The following is a 21555-nucleotide window of genomic DNA, read 5'->3' as shown; positions in this document are numbered from 1 at the left end:
CCTTCTTCACTATCCTATCTACCTGCGACTCTACCTTTAAGGAGCTGTGAACCTGCATTCCAAGGTCTCTTTGTTAAGCAACACTCCCTAAGACCTTACCATTAAGTGTATAAGTCCTGCTAAGATTTACTTTCCCAAAATCCAGCACCTCGCATTTATCTAAATTAAACTCCATCTGCCACTCCACAGCCCATTGATCCATCTGATCAAGATCCCATTGTAATTCGAGGTAACCTTCTTTGTCCATTGCACCCCCAATTTTGGTGTCATCTGCAAACTTACTAACTATACCTCTTATGCTCACATCCAAATCATTTATATAAATGATGAAAATTAGTGAACCCAGCACTGATCCTTGTGGCACTCCATTGGTCACAGGCCTCCAGTCTGAAAAACAACCTCCACCATCACCCTGTGTCTTCTACCTTGGAGCCAGTTTCGTATACAAATTGCTAGTATTCCACGTGATCTCACCTTGCTAACCAGTCTCCCATGGGGAACCTTGCCGAACACCTTACTGAAGTCCATACAGATCACGTCTTCTGCACTGCCCTCATCAATCCTCCTTGTTACTTCTTCAAAAAACTCAATCAAGCTTGTGAGGCATGATTTCCTATACACAAAGCCACATTGACTATCCCTAATCAGTCCTCGCATTTCCAAATACATGTACATCTTGTCCCTCAGGAAACCCTCCAACAACTTGCCCACCACTGATGTCAGGCTCACCGGTCTATAGTGACTATAGTATAGTCACACAAAGGCCATCTTGCTGATCTTTGAGGGGCCCTATACTCTCCCTAGTTACCCTTTTGTCCTTACTGTAATTGTAAAAACCCTTTGGATTCTCTTTAACTCTATTTGGCAAAGCTATCTCATGTCTCTTTTTTTTTGCCCTCCAGATTTTCCTCTTCAGTGTACACCTACTGCCTTTATACTCTAAGGATTCACTTGATCTATCCTGTCTATACCTGACATATGCTTCCTTCTTTTTCATAACCAAACACTCAATTTCTTTAGTCATCCAGCATTCTCTATACCTACTAGTCTTTCCTTTCACCCTAACAGGAATATACTGTCTCTGGACTCTTGTTATCTCGTTTCTGAAGGCTTCCCATTTTCCAGCCGTCCCTTCACCTGCAAACATCTACCCCTAACCAGCTTTCGAAAGTTCTTGCCTAATACCATCAAAATTAGCCTTTTTCCAATTTAGAACTTCAACTTTTAGATCTGGACTATCCCTTTCCATCACTATTTTAAAACTAATAGAATTATGGTTGCTGGGCCCAAAGTGCTCCCCCACTGATGCTTCAGTCATCTGCTCTTCCTTATTTCTCAAGAGTAGGTAAAATTTTGCACCTTTTCTAGTAGGTACATCCACATACTGAATCAGAAATTTTTCTTGTACATGCTTAACAAATTCCTCTCCATCTAAACCATTAACACTATGGTAGTTCCAGTCTATATTTGAAAAGTTAAAATCCCCTACCATAACCACCCTATTATTCTTACAAATAACTAAGATCCCCTTACAAATCAAGAAAAGAATATAGAAATTATAAAAAAAACCTTTCAAATCTGAAGCAGGAGCAATGAAAAATAAATGCATTAATTTCCAGCTTCAAAATCAGAGTGGTTACCCAGCAAATGAAACTCATTGATTGCTGCCCTGGACGTCCATGATGACCATCATTCCCCAATATCTAATGACACTCCATGGGCATCAAAGAGGCAAATTGAGTGAGGTGAAGGTGACTGGAGGAGCTGTAGAGGTGGTGCAGGAACAGGATAGGTGATGAGGTAAGCTGACAGAGTAGGAAACGCAGAGGGCAGGAAGGTTATTCAGAGTGGTAATAAAAAGAAGGTAGATAAGATAGACAAATCTCTAGGATCTTATGTAGTATCTAAAGGTGGAAAGAAACATGCACATGGAGAGATTAATCATAATTTTCCAAAAGCCTTTCAGGCAAATTTGAAATGTCATTTCATTATTTAAAAATGAGGATTAGAGAGACCGAATAACTACAAACGTTAATGTCAGTTGTGGGCAAGTTACTGGAAGTCAATTTTCAAGAGCGAAGTGACTAAGCATTTGAAGAAGTATGGATTGATCAAAGACTGCATATTTATGAAGGCTAGGTCATACCTGATCAATGCAGTTGAATATTTTGTGTTTATTGACAAAGTAGTCAGAGGCGTTTTCATGGGTACCTTCTTTATCGTCTTCTTCTTCAGAAATGATTTGGAGATGCCGGTGATGGACCAGGGTGTACAAAGTTAAAAATCACATAACACCTGGTTATATTCCAACAGGTTATTTGGAAGCACTAGCTTTCGGAGCACTGCTCCTTCATCAGGCGATTGTCCACAACCACCTGATGAAGAAGCAGTGCTCCAAAAGCTACTGCTTCCAAATAAACCTGTTGGACTATAACCTGGTGTTGGATCATTTGAGAAAGTTACACACAGCTTCTGTTTTGAATAACATTTGTAACATAGCAAAATGTGCTATGGTGTTTCATAGAGTCATAGAGATGTACAGTACAGAAACAGACCCTTCAGTCCAACTCATCTATGACGACCAGATATCGTAAATTAATCCAGTCCCATTTGCCAGCACTCGGCCATCTCCCTGAAAACCCTTTCCATTCATATACCCATCCAGATGCCTTTTAAATGTTGTAATTGTACCAGCCTCCACCACTTAACGCTGGCAATTCATTCCATACATACACCACGCTCTGTTTGACAAAGTTGTCCCTTAGGTTCCTTTTAAATCTTTCCTCTCTCACCCTAAACCTATGGCCTCTAGTTCTGGACTCCCCCACCCCAAAGAAAAGATCATGTCTGTTTATCCTATCAATGCCTCTCATGATTTCATAAATCTCTATAAGGTGACCCTTCAGCCTCCAACGCCCCAGGGTAAACAGCCCCAGCCTATTCAACTTCTCCCTACAGTTCAAACCCTCAAACATCCTTGTAAATCTTTTCTGAACCCTTTCAAGTTTCACAACATCCTTCCTATAGCAAGGAGACAAAAATTGCACACAATATTCCAAAAGTGGCCAAACCAATGTCCTGTACAGCCACAACATGACCTCTCAACTCCTATACTCAATGTTCTGACTAATAAAGGATAGCATACCAAACACCTCATTCACTATCCACTTTAGATTATTAGCAGAACTTACAATGCACAGAGTTGCAGGTAACTCGTGATTAGTAATTGGTTTGAAAATAAGGCAAAGAGATATGATAAGTGTGTCCCACCATTTACAAGGCACAAATCAGGAGTATAAGAATAGTTGCCACTTACCTGGACAGGTGCAACTCCAACAACTCAAGAAACTTTACATCATCCATTGGCATCACATCCACAAGCATCCACTCCCTCTGACTTTAGATAGCAGCAGCGTGTACCATCTACAAGATGCACTGCAGAAGTTTGCACAAGTTCCTCAGATAGCACCTTACAAACCTAAGACTATTTCTATCTAGAAGCACAAGGGCAGCAGATACATGGAAATACTACCATCTGCACGTTCCCTCCAAGTAACTCACCATCCTGGCCTGGAAATATATTGGTGTTCCTGCACTGTTTTTGGGTCAACATCCTGGAATTTCATCACTAATGGCATTGTGGGTGTAGCTATACCACATGGACTGGCGCGGTTCAAGAAGGCAGCTCAGTCCCATCTTCTCAATGGCAACTAGGAATGGGTAGTAAATGCTGGCCAGCCAGTGATGCCCACATCTGGGGGCATTTTTAAAAAAATACCAAGACATAATTGTTGCATCATACACTAATCACACAGAAAAAACCAAGTTGATAATCCAGTCAGCTATTTTGCTCCTCTTCTTTGTATATTACCACTGCAATATTTGTTGTTAAACGAATTGTGTATTCTTTACCAAGCTTTGGAAAGTGAGTATGCTTTATATAACAAAGTTTTTTTTTCAGGTTGCTGCTGAGCCTGTGGCACCACCAACAGCCAAACACTAAAGGTGCACAATATCTTCTACTGAAGTTGTGAAATCTAACTTGTAACATGACCTAACTGGAGTTCACAGCACTGAAACCACCAATTAGAGAGAATCTTTCATAAAGCAGTTCTGTGTTTTAGAGCATAAAAAACATATAGCCTTTTGTTTGATTATTTTTCACATAGTCACCAACAGTATTTGTGCTATCGTGACTATATGTTTATCTACACAGTTACGCACTTTATCAATCATTGGAGTACTACAAGTTAGTGGCCCTACTGACATTATCAACATTACCTGATTGTTTTCCTCGTTGGTAGGAGTTAACAGAGTGAGGGCATGGTGCAAAACTTCACAATTACTCAGCTAAGTCCATAATCAAAAGGAATCCATTTCAGTGTCCAATCAGCATTAATAATGTGTGGATTTATTGTGTTTCTCCATGTGATAAATTTTTCCCACCTCAACCTCAGCACTTAGATTCCAAGCACAGATTGGACACTTTTCAATAAGCAGAAGCGCTAAAACAGAAACAATCACTCTAGGTCTGGGCTGACCTCATACTTCTCCAGTTTATTCAGGGAGATTGATGTAGACCTAACTTCTCAAATCAAAAACTTTGGAGAAGTAAAATAAACTTAGATTAGTAGAGGCGTAAATTCGTCAAAGTGGCAGCACTTTTATTGCATTTAATCACACATAATACATTAACAATGCACAGTAAAAGTCTAAATGTTACAAAAACTGAAAATTTTAAAAGTGCTTACAGAAGTTTATATTTTACAATAAATACTTGATTAACAGTGTCTTGACATTTTAAAAGTAGCATCCATTTTGTAATGGTAATTGTTGTAAGCCAAGACATGTTGAATCATCACATGCGAAAACAAACAATTTACATTTGGATTAAAAACGCTTTAAACATCTATGTACAAGAACACATATGACAAGACATGATTTAGGCTTAAGCAAAATCTGTGATCTAGAGTGAAACCTCTTTTTTTCAGATTACAAAGTTGTTCATACGATGACAGTATGCTTGGAAAGAAGTAAACAATTTATTTTTCATCATAACAAAATAACGTGGTCATTGTGCTTCATTACTCTAGCCTGGATGGTTCTTGTAAACCTTTACATTTTCATTCAGCGTAGAATAAACAATAAACATGCCTGTATGAGGTAAGATGATTCAGCCAATGTTCTGTGGTTAAATTGCTGATACATTACTTGCTGGAATTGTTTCTGAATCCCGTTATGCTATAAATGATGAGATCTACACAACTTGATTTCCTTTATGGTAAAATGTGTAAAATTCTGACAAAGTATTTAGCTAGTTCCACAGCTTATTGTTTCTTCACCACTCCAGCCAGCCAGACAGGCATAACAATGACCTGTCTGCATCCTCTATTAGTCACTTCTGCAAGTTAAAATACAGGATGACTACAAGTCCAAGTATATCAGATAAAGTGGAACCTCTGGCACTACAAGTGGATATGTGAGCCATTAGTAACCAAACAAGTCTTCTCAATGAAGAACAGCAAACTGTATCTTTCTTTACTAGAGGTACTTTTTAAAGTAACCTGTTCAGACGTGTTACCACACACCTCTATAGCAAGAGTGACAAACCCAGATCTTCCCGCTCAGTGGAAGGGATCAATGTGCAACAAAAGCCCATCTTTCCCTACTCTATACGTGCTAGGAATGGATCAGCTACTGGTCAGAATGTGGGAGTGAGATGTTACACTAAAATGCGAGACACATTCTGGCCTGGTTTAAGTTCAGAAATTAAGCACTCAGTTTGATTTTTTTTAAGCACCAAGGTGACTCAAGTCCTCAATCTGAAGCTAGGTAAATATAACACTGTACATTCCTTCTGATTTTAATTAACAGTGGTCACTCATTTCAACCTACTGGCCCACTTTTAATTCTAAACAGGTTTGTAAAATGAGTAAATGGTATAATTTGAGGTCTTCCTGCAGGAGATGTTTTATTTAGGAATTTAAATTGCCGACATCAGCATAAATAATCCACTGAAAGGGATATCCTGAAAAGAGCGAGAGAGACTCTGCTATACTGTGTAGTTACACTGAAGTTAACTAAATCCAATTTGTGCATGCTTATCTTAAGTAGAATGATACCCTCTTTTTGTTGAGAAATAAAATAATTTTTTGAAATTTTAAAAATGTAAATCTCATCTTATCATTCACTGGTTCATATTCTTGTTACTTTTACTCTTACATTACTAGCAAACAGGTCCCAAGATCTGGCAAGCTCTGGCTACATTAGTGCAGAGCCACAGTAAGCTGCATCTAGAAACAAATGAGATTGATTACCCATGTGAACCGAGAAGGAGAATATTGATAAATTAGGCAAGAACTATTTATGTGAACTAAAATTGGCAATAAATATTCAGTTTTGATCTCTGGCCATTTCTCTTGTATTTATCATATGCTTCACAGAGAGTTGGCAAGCAATATTAATTTGTTTCTGGCATCAGAGAAAAGTATCACTTACTTAAATGTTTCAGTTTTCAACTGATTCAGTCCCATTTCTTTACTCCTCTCATGAAAGCCCTGACACTTAATGGGGTATGGTTCAATCACCCAAGTGATGAATTTTAATTTGTGACTCTAGAAAGAATGCCCGAGTTCAGGCTATTTGATATTGCAAGTATTCTGTCCACTCTTGCACACTTGCCCAGCACAGGTCACAACATAGCAGCGGAGAGCAGAATCTTTCACAAATATATACCCTCCCTAACTTTGATCAATTGAGAAAATCACAGAGGACCTTCTGTTACTATGGCTGAGATCACCAAATCAGTGCAGCTCGGGATCAAACATAAATGCCTTTGGTCTGTTTATCCCAGTATCAAAATTAATAAACTGCACTGGAAGGTCAGCCTCACCAAGTGTTTTAATCATTCCCATTAAGCCAACAATCCCATTTACAAAGACAACCCAGTTTGATCTATCTGATAGTTTTATAATGATCACATTGGACATTCTGCATCATATTTCTTCAATCATTATTTGAACAAATGAAGACAGCTAATGTAGGCTTCCTTTTCCTCTGAGACATCATTTATTCATGTCACATGAAAAGAACATTTTGTACAACAAATTCCAGCCAGTGATTGTAGCTGAACTGGTCTGGGACACAATCAAATGTTTTGTTTAAATGCAATATGATGGATAAGGAAGATTAGTTTTTGCTGAGTTTCTATTTCAAACATTAAGTAACCCAAATTTTAGCTGAGCTGAACTGGACATTATTGGTTGTAACTAGACTTTAATTATTGGTATGAGTTTGTAGCTTACTAAGATTAAGCCATAGTAAACCACTGAGAGCCATGTGCAACTCATGAACCCAAAAGCTGGGCCTATTCTCTGATAGTTACCTATTTTTCTGAGCTAACAAGCCCCATTATTTATCTTGTTTAAAACACAGACATATTTTAACAGCTTACTAAAATTCATTTTGAAAACTGAAGTCAACAAAATTATATTACTGTGTGAGGTATTCAAAGTGGCACCATACTGTTGCTGCAGGGTAATGTGTTCTCCATGCAGTGAGTAAACTCACTGTTGATATGGACTGGCTGATCTGTAAGAGGTACAATAACGGAAAGGGATGGGGAAGTTTTCATTTGCAAATCATTTTGAAAAAAATCACCCAAAATAGAGCCCCAAAGGTATGAATCTTTTTAACATGGACTGGAGTACTTTGTCCATGACTTGAGTCGAAGCAATGCCAGTTATTATTTTGCAAGTGATTTTGGGATCTGAAAAATACCAATCCAAGAAATGCAGTACCAGTGAACCATCCACATTGAGTGATGTTAGACCGAGATGTTTAAAGATGACCAGTTGTTGCTAATATTGGGAGGCATGAGCTACAATGCAGAATGCCTCTTCATACTGCTTTGTCAATAAAGAAAAAGGAAGTGAAACAAAGTTCAAAGTCATTTCACCTCAGGCCAAATGTTACCGATACAATGCAGAGGTGATTGGTCAAAGTAGCTGCTTTAACCACCTCTGGTGTAGAAAAAACATTAATACTGTCACTAGAAACAAAATGACGAAAACATTGTTTTATCATTGAGGTCGGTCCTTATCCTGACAAAATCAAAAGGTCCAGCCTTCGGATTAGTGAAATGGTCTTTAGACAATGAACAAAGAGCAAAATACTATAAATGCTGGAAAACAAGTCTGGCAAAGGGTCCACGCCTAAAAGGGTAATTTGTCTGTTGTCTGCAGAGGTCCTGTTGGCTGAGAGTATTTCCAGCATTTTCTAATCTTGTTTCCTTATATAATGAATTGAATTTAGTACAGTTAGAAAACCAAGCCATGTGAACAGGATGTAGATAGGTCATCGCAACTTAGTACATGACTTAGAAATTACACAAGTGGGATTTATGAATTAAATTTTTGCTTGTCACACGATCCATGAATGCCATCTGTTCTTCAATGACTGTTTTCGGTGGAGGGATCAACGGCTGATTGGCAATTGTGGCAGAGCCAAAGCTTGGTGTGGAATAGACTGTGTTGTCAATACTGAAAATGGATGGCCTAAAAACAAGAGGAGAGCAAATATAGCAATACATTTGAATATAGCACATTAGCACTGCAGAAGAATTTACATGGTAAAAGTATGATATCATTGATATAGGGACAAGATAATCACAGTTAATGATTTTAAAAGATGAGAGACTAGTTCATGAAAGATTAATGTTGGTAGTCATAGGAATTTGGGTGTCCTCGCACATGAAGCACAAAATTAACATATATGTACAAAAAGCAATTATGTAGAAAATTGGTATTTCAGCTTTTATTCCAAGGACGCTGGCATATAAGACAAAAGAGCTCTTGCTGCAATTATGCAGTACTTCAGTAAGTCCATTTCAGGATAATTGTATACACATTGATCACCTCACATAAGGAAGTATATACTTGCATTAGAGTGAATGCAAAGTAAAGTAAATTGATTTTATGGAATGAAAGGACTGTGCTATGAAATGCAGAAAATTCAGAGGATCCAGGCAGGCTTATACACTTGATGGTAAGGCCCTGGGGAGTGCTGCTGAACAAAGAGACCTTGGAATGCAGGTTCATAGTTCCTTAAAAGTGGAGTCACAGGTAGGTAGGATAGTGAAGAAGGCATTTGGTATGCTTTCCTTTATTGGTCAGTGCATTGGGTATAGGAGTTGGGAGGTCATGTTGAGGCTGTATGGGACATGAGGCCACTTTTGGAATACTGCACTCAATTCTGGTCTCCCTGCTATAGAAAGGATGTTGCGAAACTTGAAAGGTTCAGAAAACATTTTTAAGGATATTGCCAGGATTGGATGGATTGAGCCATAGGGAGAGGCTGATTAGGTTGGAGCTACTTTCCCAGGAGTGTCGAAAGCTGACGGGTGACCTTATAGAAGTTTATAAAATCTTGAGGAGTGAATAGCCAAGGTCTGCATGTATGGAATGAGTTACCAGAGGAAGTGGTGAAAGCAGGTATAATTGCAGCATTTAAAAGGCATCTGGATGTGTACATGAATAGGAAGGGTCTAGAGAGATATGGGCCAAATACTGGCAAATGGGATTAGATTAATTTAGGATATCTGGTTGGCATTATCGAGTTGGACCAAAAGATCTGATTCAATGCTGTACAGCTCTATGACTCTATGACTTGACAGAATAGGTGCTGAGAAGCCATTTCACTGAGTGAGAAGTTAGAATGAGGGATTACAAGCACAAAGTAAGGTGTCAACCATTTGCACTGAGATGCATGTCAAATATTAATGAACATGTAAACTGAGTGATCACTAAGGTTCCCATTCTGATTCACTATTAACCTGCTAGACATTAAGTTGAAAATCTGGGTCAAACCTTGTATGTGAAATTCCTTTGTTACTTTAAATGAAGTAATGAAACTCAGTGTGTTTGTATTCTAAGAAACAAAGTGCCTCTTTTTTGAAAAGAATGAAAAGCTTTCATTACACATTAGTTCAAACTGTCTCAGGCTAAAGAAAAATTCAAGACAATTGCTTCCCAGATTTGTGTCAACATGATTCTAAACTCCACAAGTCTGGGAGAATCTATTTCAGTTGCTGGACAGTCGATAGGAATTAATGATGTTAATTACAAACCAGAGAAAAACAGTAACTATAAATAAGTTCACTTCCAATTAATAGTATAACAAGTGTATAAACTGGTTGGAGATGGTCTGAAAAAATTTAACTTTCTACTTAGCACACACTATTGTGTTGTAAAGTTAACTTCAGTGATATCACTATATATAAATGGTGTATAAATGAAAAATTCAATGAAATTGCTTAAAAACCAATTCTGTGGCAATTCATATCACCAAACAACTACTCATGATGAATGCTATTGGGCCCATCTTAGTTCACACATTTCAGAAAATAATCAAGAGCTCCCAATCCACATATCTTCCACCTGGATCTTGGAAAATGAATCAAGTTTTTTCATATTTATTCTACAACCCTAAATTCTCCAACATTTCAAATGGTGGTCACTGTGTAAATAACTTATTCCCTGTATCATTTCCATTAATGTTAGCCTACTATAATTTACTGTGAAGTAGTGCTTCAGATTTACATTCCAGTGCCAATTAATATCCCACATGCTGTCAACGACTACCACATACTCTTTGTCTTTCAAGAGTTACAGTTTTGCATCTTTCCATCTAACTAAACTCTCTGGTGTCAGGTAACAGATCTAAGGTTAATGGCTCCTTTCCATGTTGGCATCAGGGCCTAGATTAACCAAAATCATCTCCGGCACTCAGGGTGCTCAATTCAGTAGAACACAACTTGGCTTTAATTGTGTTATCTGATAAATATTGTATTTATCACCAATATTTTACACATACGCAGAATTCCACATAACAGGATAAGAAGGTCATTAAAATATTATTCAAATAAAGGGGAACAGGATGTAACACGTCTACTTACTTTCCACATAACCATGAAGTGCCACCATCCTGGTCCGCTCATGGTGACTGAAAGCTTGGTAATGAATGTCCTCTGATAGGGACGGAGGAAGGCGTGACCGAGGGGGACCTGGTTGACCTACTGCATGTTGTGGAGTATGCTTTTTGTGTCGTGCTCTGCAGTTTTGAAACCAGACCTACAATAGCAACAGATACATTCCATCATGGTACCCCATGGTAAAAGCTTCAATGGAGCTGAATGATCAGAAGTCTTTTCAACTGCACAAAAGTATAAAGTTCACACAAACTTAAGAGCCATCTAAAATACCGCATTGAGTCGTGAAGATATAAATAAATTAGTTACCAAGTATAAATACAAACACAACATAGGCGTATGCTCAAAGCAATCGGTAGGAGTTTATTCATAATAAGGAGGACCAGTGCATACTCAGAGGGTTCAATAGCTTCCTTCAGTGGTGGGTGATTCTACTATGTATAAACAGAATAGAGGGGAATTATAATTTTGTACAGCCATGTAACATACAATTTTGATCTCCAGATGGGCAAAGAGTAAATTAAGGAAACCCAGGCTGACCACTGCAGTTCAATGCACATGTCCTTTTTGTGACTGCAGTGTTTAACTTTGGACAGGTGGATGCAAAAGAGTTGGAAATCAACTTATTGCTGCAAATACATGGGCATATCATGGCAGGACACAGTCATCGACTCAGAGGTCCTAGAGCTTATCAATTCCATCAGAATACGTTCATCACAAAGTCAATAACATTTGCACTGATTTGGCTATGTTCATCGAACAAATGACACCCATATGCCCAAAGACTTTCTTTCTAGTGATCTAGCCACTGAGTCATGACCTCCTGCATGTCCATACTTCAGTTACAGGGACACCTGCAAATGAAATATGAAGATTGACATCAGCACTGACAACTGAAAGACAGTCACTAATGGTCATGATCTCCAAAGAGCATCGGAAGAGGCAATAGAAATGGAAAACTCAGCTTTCCAGAGCAAGCAGAGGCCAGTCATAGTCAGAGAGTCATAGAGATGTACAACACGGAAACACACCCTTTGGTCCAACTCGTCCATGCTGACCAGATATCCCAACCCAATTTAGTCCCACCTACCAGCACCCAACCCATATCCATCCAAACCCTTCTTATCCATAAACCCATCCAGATGCCTTTTTAAATGTTGCAATTGTACTAGCCACCACCACTTCCTCTGGCAGCTCATTCCATACACGTACCACCCTCTGCGTGAAAACGTTGCCCTCTAGGTCGCTTTTATATCTTTCACCTCTCACCCTAAACCTATGCCCTCAAGTTCTGGACTCCCCCACCTGGGAAGACACTTTGTCCATTTATCCTATTCATGCCCCTCATGATTTGATAAACCTCTATAAGGTCACCCCTCAGCCTTTGATGCTCCAGGGAAAACAGCCCCAGCCTGTTCAGCCTCTCCCTATAGCTAAGATCCTCCAACCCTGGCAACATCTTTGTAAATCTTTTCTGAACCCTACCCTGACCAGAATTGCAAGCAATATTCCAAAAATGGCCTAACCGATGTCCTGTACAGCTGCAACATGACCTCCCAACTCCTGTACTCAATACAGTGACCATTAAATGTAAGCATACCAATCGCCTTCTTCACTATCCTACCTGCGACCCCACTTTCAAGGAGCTATGAAACTGCACTCCAAGGTCTCTTTGTTCAATAACACTCCCGAGGACCTTGCCATTAAGTGTATAAGTCCTGCTATGATTTGCTTTCCCAAAATACAGCACCTTGCATTTATCTAAATTAAACTCCACCTGCCACTCCTCAGCCCATTGACCCATCTGATCAAGATCCCGTTATAATCTGAGGTAACCTTCTTCGCTGTTCACTACACCTCCAATTTTGGTGTCATCTGCAAACTTACTTACTATACCTCTTATGCTCACATCCAAATCATTTATATAAATGACAAAAAGTGGTTTACCCAGCACCTATCCATTGGTCACAGGCCTCCAGTCTGAAAAACAACCCTCCACCCTCTGTCTTCTACCTTTGAGTCAGTTCTCTATCCAAATGGCTAGTTCTCCCTGCATTCCATGAGATCTAACCTTGCTAACCAGTCTCCCATGGGGAAACTTGTCAAAAGCCTTACTGAAGTCCATATAGATCATGTCCACCACTCTGCCCTCATCAATCTTCTTTGCTACTGCTTCAAAAAACTCAATCAAGTTTGTGAGATGTGATTTCCCACACACAAAGTCATGTTGACTATCCCTAATCACTCCTTGCTTTTCCAAATATATGTACATCCTGTCCCTCAGGATTCCCTCCAACAACTTGCCCACCACCGCCGTCAGGCACACTGGTCTATAGTTCCCTGGCTTGTCCTTATCACCTTTCTTAAACAGTGGCACCACGGTAGCCAACCTCCAGTCTTCCGGCACCTCACCTGTGACTATCAATAATACAAATGTCTCAGCAATGGGCACAGCAATCACTTCCCTAACTTCCTACAGAGTTCTGAGGTACACCTGATCATTTATCATTTACCTGAGAATGTATCCATTTTTATCTGTTTCAAGACATCCAGCACCTCCTCCTCTGTAATATGGACATTTTTCAAGATGCCACCTTCTAGTTCCTGACATTCTACTTCTTCCATGTTCTTTTATACCATAAACACTGATGCAAAATACTCGTTTAATATCTTCCTCCATCTCCTGTGGCTCCTCACAAAACTTGCTGATCTTTGAGGGGCCCTATTCTCTCCCTAGTTACCCTTTTGTCCTTAATGGTATTTGTAAAAACTCTTTGGACTCTCCTTAACTCTATTTGCCAAAGTTATAGAACATAGAACATTTCAGCGCAGTACAGGCCCTTCGGCCCTTGATGTTGCGCCGCCCTGTCATACTAATCTGAAGCCCATCCCCCTTAGATTATTCCATGTACGTCCATATGCCTGTCCAATGATGACTTAAATGCACTTAAACTTGGTGAATCTACTACCGTTGCAGGCAAAGCATTCCATACCCTTACTACTCTTTGAGTAAAGAAAGTACCTCTGACATCTGTCTTATACCTATCTCCCCTCACTTTAAAGTTGTGTCCCCTCGTGTTTGCCATTCCCATACTTGGAAAAAGGCTCTCCCTGTCCACCCTATCTAACCCTCTGATTATCTTGTATGTCTCTATTAAGTCACCTCTCAATCTTCTTCTCTCTAACGAGAACAGCCTCAAGGCCCTCAGCCTTTCCTCGTAAGACATTCCTTCCATACCAGGCAACATCCTAGTAAATCTCCTCTGCACCCTTTCCAAAGCTTCCACATTCTTCTTATAATGCGGTGACCAGAACTGTACACAATACTCCAAGTGTGGCCGTACCAGAGCTTTGTACAGCTGCAGCATAACCTCCTGGTTCCAGAACTCAATCCCTCTATTAATAAAGGCCAAAACACTGTATGCCTTCTTAACAACCCTGTCAATCTGGGTGGCAACTTTCAGGGATCTGTATACATGGACACCAAGATCTCTCTGCTCATCTGCACTCCCAAGAATCTTACCATTAGTGCAGTACTTTGCATTCCAATTACTCCGTCTAAAGTGCATCACCTCACACTTGTCCACATTAAACTCCATTTGCCACCTCTCAGCCCAGCTCTGCGTCCTATCTATGTCTCTCTGCAACCTATTACATCCTTCGTCACTATCCACAACTCCACCGACCTTAGTGCCATCCACAAATTTACTAACCCACCCTTCTAAGCCCTCATCCAGGTCATTTATAAAAATGATGAACAGCAGTGAACCCAACACCGACCCTTGCGGGACGCCGCTAGTAACTGGACACCAAGATGAACATGTTCCATCAACTACAACCCTCTGTTTTCTTTCAGCAAGCCAATTACTGATCCAAACTGCAGTGTCTCCCACAATCCCATTCCTCTGCATTTTGTCTAATAGCCTACTGTGGGGAATCGTAACGAACACCTTGCTGAAATCCATATACACCACATCAACCGGTTTACTCTCATCTACCTGTTTGGTCACTTTGTCAAAAACTCAATAAGATTCATTAGGCACGACCTACTCTTCACAAAACCGTTCTGACTGTCCCTGATCAGATTATTCTTTTCTAGATGGTTATAAATCTATAACCTTTTCCAACACTTGACCAACAACTGAAGTGAGACTCACTGATCTGTAATTACCAGGGTTGTCTCTATTACCCTTTTTGAACAAGAGAACCACATTTGCTATCTTCCTTTTTGTCTCATGTCTCCTTTTTGCCCTCCTGATTTCCCTCTTTAAGTATACTCCTTCTGCCTTTATACCCTAAGAATTCATTTGATCTATTTTGTCTATACCTGACATATTCTTCCTTCTTTTTCTTAACCAAATACTCAACTTCTTTAGTCATCCAGGATTCCCTGCACCTACCAGCCTTTCCTTTCACCCTGACAGGAATATACTGTCTCTGGACTCTTGTAATCTCATTTCTGAAGGCTTCCCATTTTTCAGCCAGCCCTTCACCTGCGAACATCTGCCCCCAATCAGCTTTTGAAAGTTCTTGCCTAATACCGTCAAAGTTGGCCTTCCTCCAATTTAGAACTTCAACTGTTCGATCTAGTCTATCCTTTTCCATCATTATTTTAAAACTAATAGAATTATAGTCGCTGGCCCCAAAGTGCTCCTCCACTGACACCTCAGTCACCTGCCCTGCCTTATTTCCCAAGAGGGTGCCAAGTTTTAAGATCATAAGATGTAGGAGTGGAAATAAGGCCATTTGGCCCATCGAGTCCACTCTGCCATTCAATCATGGCTGATGGCCATTTCAACACCACTTACCCACACTCTCCCCATATCCCTTAATTCCTTGCGAGATTACTAATTTATCAATCTCTGCCTTGAAGACATTTAATGTCCCGGCCTCCACTGTGCTCCATGGCAATGAATTCCGGAGGCCCACCACTCTCTGACTGAAGAAATGTCTCCTCATTTCCATTTTAAATTAACCCTCTCTAATTCTAAGGCTGTGCAAACAGGTCCTAGTATCCCCGCCTGATGGAAACAAATTCCCAGCATCTGCCTTTTCTAAGCCATGCATTATCTTATAAGTTTCTATTAGATCTCCCCTCAACCTCTAAACTCTCATGAATACAATCCCAGGATCCTCAGCCATTCATCATATGTTCGGCCTACCATTCTAGGGATCATCCATGTGAATCTACACTGGACACGGTCCAGTGCCACTATGTCCTTCCTGAAGTTTGTGGCGTAAAACTGAACACAGTATTCTATATGGGGCCTAACCCGAGCTTTATACAGTCTCAGTAGCACATCGCTGCTTTTACATTCCAACCCTCTTGAGATAAAAGAGTTTTGCACCTTCTCTAGTAGTTACATCCACATATTGAATCAGCAAATTTTCTTGTTCACACTTAACAAGTTCCTTTCCATCTAAACCTTTAACACTATGGCAGTCCCAGTCTATATTTGGAAAGTTAAAATCCCCGAACATAACTACCCTATTATTCTTACAGATAACTGAGATCTCCTTACAAACTTGTTTTTCAATTTCCTGCTGACTATTAGGGGGTCTATAATACAATCCCAATAAGGTGATCATCCCTTTCTTATTTCTCAGTTCCACCCAAATAACTTCCTCGGATGTATTTCCAAGAATATCCTCCCTCAGCACAGCTGTAATGCTATCCCTTATCAAAAACGCCACTCCCCCTCCTCTCTTGCCTCCCTTTCTGTCCTTCCTGTTGCATTTGTAACCTGGAACATTAAGCTGCCAGTCTTATCCATCCCTGAGTAATCAGTAATTGCTATGATATCCCAGTCCCATGTTCCTAACCATGCCTTGAGTTCATCTGCCTTCCCTGTTAGACCTCTTGCATTGAAATAAATACAGTTTAATTTATCAGTCCTCCCTTGTTCACTGCTCTGTTCCTGCCTGCCCTGACTGTTTGACTCACTTCTTTTCTCAATTGTACCAGTCTCAGATTGATCTCTTTCCTCGCTATCTCCCTGGATTTCACCACGTCCCCACCACCCCCCTCACCACCACCACCCCCCCCCCCAACAACTTTACTAATTTAAACTCTCCTGAGCAGCTCCAGCAAATCTCCCTGCCAGTATTGTAGTTCCCTTCCAATTCATGTGAAATCTGTTTGTCTTGTACAGGTCACTCCTACCCCAGAAGAGATTCCAGTTATCCAAAAATGTGAATCTTGCTCCACCTTCCCAGCCCATTGCCTTCCTCTATAGGAAATGCAGCAGCAAGTGTCATGCAAGGCTTATGAGCCACACTAGCTGATGCTTAACATGGAATTGACCAGCACATCACCACACAAGACCGAAGGCTGCCAAGCAATTCTGAAACCTGCCCAGGTGATTTTGCTTCCTGGGCTTCAATAACGTGATACCAGTCCACCTCCTGGTGGAGAAAAATTGACAAGGGACAGCTGTTAGGCTCAGGAAGTTTTCATATCCATGGTAAGGGGAAGGGGTTCTTGAGAGGGTTTTGTGACAGAAGGGAGATGGGGAAGTCTGTAGCAGAGGTGACTTAATGGGGTGCTATTACTCCTGGCCCCAAGGAAATATAAAGAATCTGTTTGGGACTCAATTTCTTGGCAGATCCTTTCCCTATTCAGTCCTGTGGGAAAGCTATTGTGCCAGTCTTGCCCCTGTGGTATCATCAAATTCCATTTGTCAAATTTAATGTTTAGCTTCTTTCAGAAATTGTTATTCAATCAATTGGATCTGGGCAGTTTGAGTACAGTTACTACATTAATACACGTTCTCATCAAAAATCACTGGAAAACTAACAAGCACAGGGATTGATTTACCTCTACCTAAGCCAGGGTGCTGATGCCAGTTGGGGAATTCCTACCTCAGTGCAACTCAGCTAACTAGTAGAGATCAGGGATTTAACATGAAACATCCAATCTCCAAAACTTATCTTCTTACTGGATGTGCTGGCAGAGTCATAGGGAGCAAGGGTTGAAGTTCACAGCCACATCTGAGTTCAAATTACTGTGATTCAGGTCTGTTCGTTTTTATCTTCTTCAGTATTATAGTGTCAACCAGGGTTAGCTTTAAACAACCACAATATCTTAATGTTCCGGTTAAGTGCATTCATGGCTTTTACTTTAGTTTAAAATGCCTCATATTAGTGAACACTGATTGCACCATTGAGGAATGAATCTGAAATTCAGAATAGTGAATCTAAAAATTATCATTTCAAAGCAGAATGTCTGATTTGGATAGCAGGAAATAACATTTATAATAAAATGTCTGGATTTAAACTCCTCAACATATCAACACCTCAGTACCACTCTACTATAATTCAAGGTAAAGATTGTTGCTACACAATCGAGGTGGCAATTATTGTCAGACATATGGAAAACAGATAGAATGATATCAACAAGCAAATTACATTGGAACCCCTCCCTGCATCTTGGCTGCCAGTGGGTGTCTGTGTTCCATCATTTTCATCATGAAAGCCAAATTCTGTAAGGTGATGAAAGTTACTCTTGGAATCTGGAGATGTGTAATTTCTTCCGGGCTGAAATTTTCCTTTTCAATATTTGTCACTTTGGAAGATCTGTCTGAATTTGACATAAATCAACTCGCAGTTCACCAATAATATGGACTGAACTGGAAAGAAAACAGATCCTAAGAAGAACAAACTATGTTTTGGGAATACAGGACAATTTAGATACAGAAGAGCAGTCATGGACCACATGAATCAAATATGGCAAAGCTCAGAACCAGACAACAAAGAGGGATGAACTCATTGCACTGGAACCTGCTTTGATTCTTAGTTCATCCAAGACTGGAAGGTAACTGAACTCCGATTGTTTGACAAGTGGAATTTTCCAACCCTGATCATTTTACATTATACTCCAATGAAACATGTTTTCACTTACACAACATTCCACGTAATCTGAAAATGTTAATACTGATGGAAAATTGTTTTTAAAAAATTCCCAAAAATATAAAATACGCAATAGTGGAGCAATAATAAGTGTTCATGTCTCAGGCGTATGAAGATTGCACAAGACAGGAATCAGGTGATAAAAAACATCACACTGAGCAACTGTGAACTGATCAACATGAGTACCAAGGGCATTTCTGAGTTATAATGATCCACATCTTAAGATGTATATAACACTATTGCCAAGTCAGGTACTCTGTAAATCCATGCCAATATATGCAGATTGAGTGAGATCATTCCAATATTATCGCCATATTTAGAATATTTCTTGCATTTTATGAGTATGAATCACAAGTCATACTTAATATGGAGCCAGAACATTTATATTACTCTTGACTTTCATTCAACTCATATTAATGGACTCTATGCAGTAATGATTATGGTTTTATTATAAAACCATCACATAGATGTTGCATTGCAAATTAGTTTGAAATGACAGAATTAAAATTATATTTTCAATTTAAATCAATTCTGATTTCAGAATTGATGTTAGCTGATTTACATTGTGCATCTTATGATTTTATTAAACAAATTGTTAGTTTGTATAATATTATGAAACATATTGACCGAAGTTTTTGAGCAATAGAATTTACATTGAATGGTTTGGTGATACAGTGGCTTCTAAAACCTCACCCTGCCTATGCCACTCTGCTATTTAAGAAAGGTGAGAGGGAGAATCATAGAATTCTTGCCCAGTTAATAAAGTATCTGTTGTCAGGAAATGCTGGGGTTTATTATCAAAGATAGACTGACTGAACACCTTCTCAAACAGAGCCAGCATGAATTTGTAAACCATAAAACCATAAGACAAAAGAGCAGAAATTAGGCCATTTGGCCCATCGAGTCTGCCCTGCCATTCAGTCATGGCTGATAGGTTTTTCAACCCCAATTTCCCACTTTCTCCCTGTAACCTTTGATCCCCTTGGCAATTTAGAAGTTATCTATCTCTGTTTTAAATATACTCAATGATATGGTCTCCACAGCCTTCTGTGGCAATACATTCCACAGATTCACCACTGTCTGGCTAAAAACATTTCTCCTTATCTCCATTCTAAGGCTGACTCTCCTGCCAAATGGTGGGTCACAACTGACAAACTAATAGAAATTTTTGAAGTGGTCACCAAAGTAATGTTTGAGGAATGTCTACGGATGTTATTTGTAGAAGGCATTTCCAGAAGGCATTTGATAATATCTCACATAAAAGGTGATCAGCTAAATTTGAAGCTCACGAAATTGAAGGCAAGTTATCAATCGCTTTGGAAAATTGTGTGATCAGCAGGAGACAGGATAGAGATAATGGGCAGATGTTCTCATTGTCTGTATGTAACTGGTGGTGAACAGTACTGGCCTGTGTTGGGGCCTCAATAATTTACAAGTTTACTGAAAGCTTAGGTAATGGCTTAAAAAACCCGACATATCCAAGTTTGCCAATACGATGAACATAGGTGGCATTCTCAGGAACGTACTTGAGAGCTACTACATTGAGCTAATAAACTGAGCAAATGGGCAAAATCCATGATAAATAGATTTCAATGTAAATAAATGTGAGGCCATCCACTTTGCACCTAAAAACAGAACTATTTCCTAAAATAATGAAGATCTAACAATGATAAAGACTTGGGGTCCATGTACATGATTGTTAAAATGTCATGTACTGGGTATAGACAATAATCAAATTAACAGCTAACTAGCGAGTGAATAGAAGTTATGTTAAAATTATAGATAGTTCTGCTTGGTTCAAACTTTGAGCACTGTGAGTAGACTAAGAACCATACCCCAGGAAGATGCGCAGCACAGATTCACTAGAATAACATATTGACTCGATAGTTGAAGTATATGGAGAGATTACATGAGTTAGGATGGTGTTCACTGGATTTTAAGAGTTTAAAGCATGCTTTTCGAGTTTGGGGAGGCTCAAGCAAAGGAAATATTCTGCATGTTGGAGCCATGGTTTTTCAGTTGGAAAACATTATCTGAGCACTAATTGTCCGTTCGAGAGCCATAATTGACGATGGGACAGGAGCCTTTCCATGAGCCTTTTCTCCATAGTATTAATCAGGGTGGAGGAGGGAATGTAGTATGAACCCACCTACCATGTTGCAACCCCCTTAACTATCTAGATTAGAGTGGTGCTGGAAAAGCACAGCAGGTCAGGCAGCATTCGAGAGGCAGAAAAATCAACGTTTTGGGCAAAAACGCTGATTTTCCTGCTCCTTGGATGCTGCCTGACCTGCTGTGCTTTTCCAGCACCACTCTAATCTAGACTCTGATTTCCAGCATCTGCAGTCCTCGCTTTTACCCTCTTAACTATCCTCTTACTATGAAATGTTCCCACAGGAAAGATTATTAATGTCCACTTTCAATGTCTTCTGTAATGAAAACCACCCCCAGCAGCCAAAATAATAGAATGAAGCAAATTCTGGGAACTCGCTGTATCTATAACCCTGCTAGATCATAGAACCACAAAATAAAAACACAGTAATTATTCTGAATACTAAAATAGTTAATAAAATGGTTGATACAATGGCCATCGAACCATGAGCAGGCAGGGGCAGTGATGTCAGCAGGTGGAGATAGTTCAGGATGCATGTCCGCATGAG

General features: G+C 39.7%; 2 protein-coding genes across 3 annotated transcripts in view; one reads left to right on the top strand and one right to left on the bottom strand.

Annotated features, from left to right (window-relative positions):
- The window catches only part of morn5 (MORN repeat containing 5), a 30797-nt gene extending 26779 nt beyond the window's left edge, over window positions 1-4018 (top strand). Inside the window, exon 6 of the mRNA XM_043720110.1 lies at window positions 3962-4018. The gene's annotated coding sequence lies outside the window, so the exon portion shown is untranslated. The remainder of the gene's footprint in view (window positions 1-3961) is intronic.
- Window positions 4019-8018: 4000 nt separating this feature from the next.
- Window positions 8019-21555, bottom strand: part of lhx6a (LIM homeobox 6a) — a 59828-nt gene continuing 46291 nt past the window's right edge. For both annotated transcript variants that reach the window (XM_043720108.1, XM_043720107.1), the window contains 2 exons: window positions 10955-11129; window positions 8019-8555 (listed from right to left, as the gene is read on the bottom strand). In XM_043720108.1, coding sequence (XP_043576043.1) covers window positions 8476-8555; window positions 10955-11129 — 255 coding nt within the window. In that variant the 3' untranslated portion in view covers window positions 8019-8475. The remainder of the gene's footprint in view (window positions 8556-10954; window positions 11130-21555) is intronic.

The sequence above is a fragment of the Chiloscyllium plagiosum genome, chromosome 30, assembly GCF_004010195.1.
Source record: "Chiloscyllium plagiosum isolate BGI_BamShark_2017 chromosome 30, ASM401019v2, whole genome shotgun sequence".
Lineage (NCBI taxonomy): Eukaryota > Metazoa > Chordata > Chondrichthyes > Orectolobiformes > Hemiscylliidae > Chiloscyllium > Chiloscyllium plagiosum.
This window is presented reverse-complemented; position numbering and strand designations above follow the sequence as displayed.